General features: G+C 41.9%; 1 protein-coding gene across 1 annotated transcript in view; it reads right to left on the bottom strand.

Moving 5' to 3' along the window:
• The window catches only part of mrps5 (mitochondrial ribosomal protein S5), a 20,209-nt gene extending 18,013 nt beyond the window's left edge, over positions 1–2,196 (bottom strand). The window contains exon 1 of the mRNA XM_047821293.1: positions 2,051–2,196. Within this exon, the coding sequence (XP_047677249.1) occupies positions 2,051–2,165 (115 nt within the window). The 5' untranslated portion in view covers positions 2,166–2,196. The remainder of the gene's footprint in view (positions 1–2,050) is intronic.
• Between the last annotated feature and the right edge of the window lie 5,304 nt (positions 2,197–7,500).

Raw genomic sequence — 7,500 nt, 5'->3', positions numbered from 1 at the left:
AGGGCACTAAGGAGTGCACAGTGATGCACTAACAGTCTAATCACACAACACACACAGGAACCATCAGACGAAGGGCACTACGGAGTGCACAGTGATGCACTAACAGTCTAATCACACACACACAGGAACCATCAGACGAAGGGCACTAAGGAGTGCACAGTGATGCACTAACAGTCTTATCACACACACACAGGAACCATCAGACGAAGGGCACTAAGGAGTGCACAGTGATGCACTAACAGTCTAATCACACACACAGGAACCATCAGACGAAGGGCACTAAGGAGTGCACAGTGATGCACTAACAGTCTAATCACACACACACACATGAACGAGCACACGAAGGGCACGAAGGAGTGCACGGTGATGCACTAACAGTCGAATCACACACACCAGGAACCATCAGACGAAGGTCACTAAGGAGTGCACAGTGATGCACTAACAGTCTAATCACACACACACACAGGAACCATCAGACGAAGGGCACTAAGGAGTGCACAGTGATGCACTAACAGTCTAATCACACACACACAGGAACCATCAGACGAAGGGCACTAAGGAGTGCACAGTGATGCACTAACAGTCTAATCACACACACAGGAACCATCAGACGAAGGGCACTAAGGAGTGCACAGTGATGCACTAACAGTCTAATCACACACACACAGGAACCATCAGACGAAGGGCACTAAGGAGTGCACAGTGATGCACTAACAGTCTAATCACACACACACAGGAACCATCAGACGAAGGGCACTAAGGAGTGCACAGTGATGCACTAACAGTCTGATCACACACACAGCTCAGGGTTCAGAGTGGAGTTCATCACTCTGTACTGACACTACAGACATCAGACTGAGCCTCAGGGGGCGGAGTTTGTCTAAAACGGTGTGTTACAGGTACACAGTTCTCAACTAGATTCGGGTGAGGAGCTGTGTAAAGTCTAGTGCCACCATCTGACAGTCTGAAGGAACTACAACATGTCACTCTGATAATGATCTGGCTGTAAAAACACACACACACACACACACACACACACACACACACACACACACACACACATACATATACATACACAGTGCTACATATATATACACACACACACATACACACACACACACACACACACACACACACACTGCACACACAGATACATACTGTACGTACACACACACTGTACGTACACACACATATACATACACAGCGCTACATATATACACACACACACAGAGCGCTACACACACACAGACATTGTACACACACTGTACGTACACACACACACTGTACGTACACACACACTGTACGTACACACACACTGTACGTACACACACACACACACACACAGTACGTACACACACACACACACACACACATACTGTACGTACACACACACACACACACTGTACGTACACATACACACTGTACACACACATGCACACTGTACACACACATACACACTGTACACACACATACACACTGTACACACACATACACACTGTACGTACGTACTTACGTACACAAACACACACACAAACACACACACACTGTGCACACATACATACATACTGTACATACTGTACACACACACACACACACACACACACACACACACACACACACAATGTACGTATACACACATACATACATACTGTACGTGTACGTACACACACACACACACACACACACACACACACACACACACACACACACACACACACACACTGTACACACACATACACACTGTACGTACGTACTTACGTACACAAACACACACACAAACACACACACAAACACACACACAAACACACACACACTGTGCACACATACATACATACTGTACATACTGTACACACACACACACACACACACACACACACACACACACACACACACAATGTACGTATACACACATACATACATACTGTACGTGTACGTACACACACACACACACACACACACACACACACACACACACACACACACACACACACACACACACACACACACAGTCATTAGCACAAAGAAATAAAAGCGCTGCTTTAAATCTCACCTCCTAATGATACACGGAGGACACAGAGCCGGGCGGCCGCCGCCATCTTTAATCCTGAAAAGGACCCAAACTTCACAAGAAGTACGGCGATAATATGCCTGTCCAAAATGTACATAAACTATTCATATATACTCTATAAACATCTGGCTTAAAAATAATAATAATGAGTTAATGCTGATTGTTAGAAAAAATGTTTTTTTTATTGTATAAAAAAGTATGAATATAATGCATTTGGTACTCAGTATCTGAAGAGAGAGAGAGAGAGAGAGAGAGAGAGAGAGAGAGAGAGAGAGAGAGAGAGAGAGAGAGATACACAGAGAGAGAGAGAGAGAGAGAGAGAGAGAGAGAGAGAGATACACAGAGAGAGAGAGAGAGGGGGAGAGAGAGAGACGGTAAGAGAGAGAGAGACAGACAGAGAGATACAGAGAGAGAGAGAGAGAGAGAGAGAGAGATGGTAAGAGAGACAGACAGAGAGATACAGAGAGAGAGACAGAGAGAATGAGAGACTTTTTTGACTTTTTACAAAACTTTATTTATACAAGTCACATATAAAAATTCATTGTGACTTAATAAATAAATAAACAAACAAACAAACAAATAAATAAATAAATAAATAAATAAATATGTTAAGATGATTTCTACATTGAGTAAAACATGATAAACTCTGGTGCCTGGTAAATGACTTCAGAAACAGGCCCACATTCCTATATTAGGGCTTAATGACTTGCCCACCTGCTCATATAGAGCTTTATAAACATGCCCATATTCATATACACTGAATCACAGACATGTCCACATTCAATTATGGGCTGCCGTGTACACTCACATTCAAATATATATGGGCTTACAGACACGCGCCTGTAGTCGGTGACCTGAGGACGAATGCTGATTTTTAGGGATGATCTCAGTGCTGTGTAGCTGCCAGGTTTGTAACGTAGTATAAATCCGCTCCTTTGGCTCAAGGAAACGTAAGCTTTCCAATTTCCTGTTCAACAACATCAGAGGAGGCAAATGCAGCAGAGTGCTGAAGAGTTCTGTCAGAGCTGGACCGCTGATTATTAATCATCAGATCTGCAGGAGAGAGGAAACAGCCATAAATCACACAGCAAGGAGGAGACCTGATTGGCTGAGACAAGCTCAGGTGGCCAATAAAGACCAAGTCCTGGTTCTGTGGATAAAGTCTGTGACTGAGTCGTTATCCTCACTGTGTATTCCCAAACACACACTGTTTATCCTGCATGAACAAGATAAATTATTCCAAGGAGGAATTACTGACAGAATCATCAGTAGTATATCGACTAACGAGAGATCAGGCAGCAGAGTTAGCACAAACAGCTGATCTGGCAGAAGACTGGACTGGATGTCAGCGATAGAATAAAGCAGCTTCTTAATTTTCTGACTTTTTTCCTCACTTTTGCTGTGTATTTTATGTACAGTAAACTACTAGGGAACAACGAGTGCGGCCGGTATTCCATGCACTACTTCTGGAGACCGAAAATTCATTTTCTCTGCAAAAATCAACACTGAGTGTTTCACCAGTGGAAGTTGGACAAGTAGTTTTCATTTAGAAAAAATCCAGTTTCATCAGTATTCCGAACACAAGCTTACATGGAAGCATGATCAGTCACAGAGAGCATGATCTGTGTGGTCCTACTACAACATTTACATTCACAGCATTTGGCAGAAGCCCTTATCCAGAGCGACGTACATAACTGCTTAAATCTCTAACATTGGGTACATTAATGCTGGCTCACTAGGTGCACTCACTACAATAACTTCTGTTTGTCCCAGTTAAGTAGCTGAAACATATAGCTGTGCATCATCAACATAACAGTGGAAGCTAATACCGTAATTACAAATAATTGCACCAAGGGTAGCATATATAGGGAGAAAAGCAATGGGCCCGAAACAGAACCTTGCGGAACGCCGAACATTAATTTAGCTTGTTTAGAGTCGTCACCATTTAGATCTACAAACTGATATCGATCTGTCAAATAAGACCTGATCCAGCAGAGAGCTGTCGCTTTAACACCAACATGTTCTAGTCTATCAAGTAGAATAACATGGTCAATGGTATCAAAAGCTGCACTTATGCCTCTTTTCCACCGGAAAGACCCAGGTGCTGGTTCAGAGTTAGCACTGGTGCTGGTTCAGAGTTGGTTCCACTGGTGAACCTTCTAAGAACCGGTTTGCCTTTCCATCAGTTAGAGAGCATCACAGAGCCGAGTGTGACGTCACTGTATACGTGTCGCGTGTCCCAGCGACGTTAGCGCAGCAGCCACAAACACAAACACAACAACAATGGTGGATGTTACTTTACTGTTAATGCTCATGGCTTTGTGAACCTACATTAACACCCAAATGCGGCGAATAAAGCGTGTACGTGCGGCTCCGTGTAATCTGTATAAACGGAGGTTGTGATCGAGAAAGTACATAACGTTATTTTATCATTAACAGAAAGTTAGCCTTAGCATGTAGCTACCTACTATCATGTGTGCTGATAACTGATCATATCGTGGTAAAGTAAAAGTGTATTAAACTTTAGTATACTTAAGGTACATTATCAAATGCGCTAACAGTAGCCCCGCCCACAGCCCCACCCACAGCTCCTGACACAAGCAGTTCTTAAGTCTAGACCAGCGACGTTTTGGTGCTACTTACAAACCATTTTTCCTGGTTCGGAGCCGGTGCTTTGGTGGTCGAAACAGAAAGAACTGGTTCTAAATTAGGCTCCGAACCTGCACTCAAACTGCCTCGGTGGTAAAGGGGCATAAGATCAAGTCACACCAGCAAAGAGACACAACCCTGATCAGAGACCAGTAGGAATTCCCCACTAAGGGAAGAATTTATTATCATTAGAATGGGCTGGTTAGCTACTATCTGTTTACAGAAACATGCGGTTAAGGGATCCAGTATGCAGGTTAATAATATTGAAGATAAAATCAGTGAAAATAAGTCAGTCTCTTGAAGGGGAGTAAAACAAACTGCTTAGAGATTATCTACAGGATTATTTAGCTGACTGAATAAATAGTCTAAATATTAAATAGTCTATATATCAATTTCTCAATGGAAATAATTAATGAAGTCATTGATGCTGTTTGTCGTTGATGTGTGTTTTTACTACAGTATTAAATAGGATCGTTTGTGTTATCTTTAATAAGGGTTCAGAGATTCAGCAGCACAAAAAGATTTGCTGTAGTTTAGTTTGATGCCATTTACGTTCTAATTTTCTGCTGGTCTGAATACATTGCAGACGTCTTCTGATTGGCTGCAGACAGCAATGAAATTATCAATGGTATATTTTGAATCATGAAAAGTTCAATTAGTTTTATATTTTCTTGCAAAAATTATTAAATACATTAATGAATTTTTTCTACAGTTGTCTCTGGCTCGCTCTACATATAAACATTTTAATGGAAATTTAAAATATTATATTTTTATATAAAATTAATTAATTATATATTTAGATTGTGAATGTTTATATTCCTGTAAAGCTGCTTTGAGACGGTATCCATCGTTAGACACTCCATGCAAATAAAATTCAATTGTGTCACCAAAAGTGTGTGTCACCGGGCCACGAACCCGGACGTGAGCGCTGTTCTTATGTAGATTGTAATTATTGTTGAGGCTGATTTGTGTATGAGGATCCTAAAGGGTTAGTTTACACTGAGAGTCACTCTGACTCGTGAGAAACTGGAGAAAGTGTGATGTAAATGAGGGAAGTTTAAATTCGGACCTCGCAGCGTGACCTCAGATTAAACGCTGCCGAAGGTCACATGGGCTTTACGTTATTGAATTCTTCTCATAATTCATATTCATGTTTAAGGTCACAAGTTAAATTTTAGAGTTCAAGGTGATGGTTTAGATTTAATGAGGCAGTTTACTGGATAATTAGAGCCTGGAGACATGCTTCAGATGAAATGATTCAATATATAGAGCAGATGGGATCGAGTTTAGCAGCATGTGTTTGCTTCAAGGATCTGCGTCGAAGTTAAAGTATGATACTCAGGAATGCTGCATGCAGATGATGTATTATTATGTAGTTTACTCACTCGTATTAAATCCAAAACATGCCAATACTCTTACTATCTAAGTGATAATAATTATAATCTTCTACATGCTAAGTGCCGAATTTATTCAGTACTAGCATTTTTAATCAAGCTACAAATAGTAAACTTATTCCAGTACATTAAAAGTAGAAAATAGTGGAGTTACTGTTAGCGCTCCAACATTCCTCTAACAGTCCGACCCAAAATGTTAATTCATCTTACACCACAAACATCTACACTCAGTTACAAAAGTGTGAGTAATCCAAGTTACATCCTGTAGTGTGTTTGTTCAGTCAGCTCTAAACACTCGTCCCCTCAGCAGTCTCTCTTTATTCTCTCAGCTCTAAACACTCGTCCCCTCAGCAGTCTCTCTTTATTCTCTCAGCTCTAAACACTCGTCCCCTCAGCTGTCTCTCTTTATTCTCTCAGCTCTAAACACTCGTCCCCTCAGCGGTCTCTCTTTACTCTCTCAGCTCTAAACACTCGTCCCCTCAGCTGTCTCTCTTTATTCTCTCAGCTCTAAACACTCGTCCCCTCAGCGGTCTCTCTTTATTCTCTCAGCTCTAAACACTCGTCCCCTCAGCTCTAAACACTCGTCCCCTCAGCGGTCTCTCTTTATTCTCTCAGCTCTAATCACTCGTCCCCTCAGCGGTCTCTCTTTATTCTCTCAGCTCTAAACACTCGTCCCCTCAGCTGTCTCTCTTTATCCTCTCAGCTCTAAACACTCGTCCCCTCAGCTGTCTCTCTTTATCCTCTCAGCTCTAAACACTCGTCCCCTCAGCGGTCTCTCTTTATTCTCTCAGCTCTAAACACTCGTCCCCTCAGCGGTCTCTCTTTATTCTCTCAGCTCTAAACACTCGTCCCCTCAGCGGTCTCTCTTTATTCTCTCTCTTTATTCTCTCAGCTCTAAACACTCGTCCCCTCAGCGGTCTCTCTTCATTCTCTCAGCTCTAAACACTCGTCCCCTCAGCGGTCTCTCTTTATTCTCTCAGCTCTTCAAGTTAATTAGAGAAAAATCTCAGTAAACTCCTCTGTCCTGAAGTTCCAGCTTCACTTCTGACACAAAGCTCACACCGGAGACTCCTTCACCACATCATACACACACACACACACACACACACACACACACACACACACACACACACACACACACACACACACACACACACACTGGGGACTCCTTCACCTCATCATACACATACATGGACATCTCCTCACTCTGGAGGAAAATTCATCATCTGCTGCAGAAGAATCCGTGAATGAGTCGTTACCATAGAAACGACGTCGTACCAATAAATTCCTGTGTTGTGTAGTAATAATAATAATAATAATAATAATAATAATAATAATAATAATAATAATAACAACTCTTTACAATGCTGCTATTAGAAAGTTAAAGTC

This window comes from Tachysurus fulvidraco, chromosome 12 (assembly GCF_022655615.1).
Source record: "Tachysurus fulvidraco isolate hzauxx_2018 chromosome 12, HZAU_PFXX_2.0, whole genome shotgun sequence".
Classification (NCBI taxonomy): Eukaryota; Metazoa; Chordata; class Actinopteri; order Siluriformes; family Bagridae; genus Tachysurus; species Tachysurus fulvidraco.
Note: the sequence above shows the minus strand (reverse complement) of the source record. Positions and strands in the feature narration are given on the sequence as shown.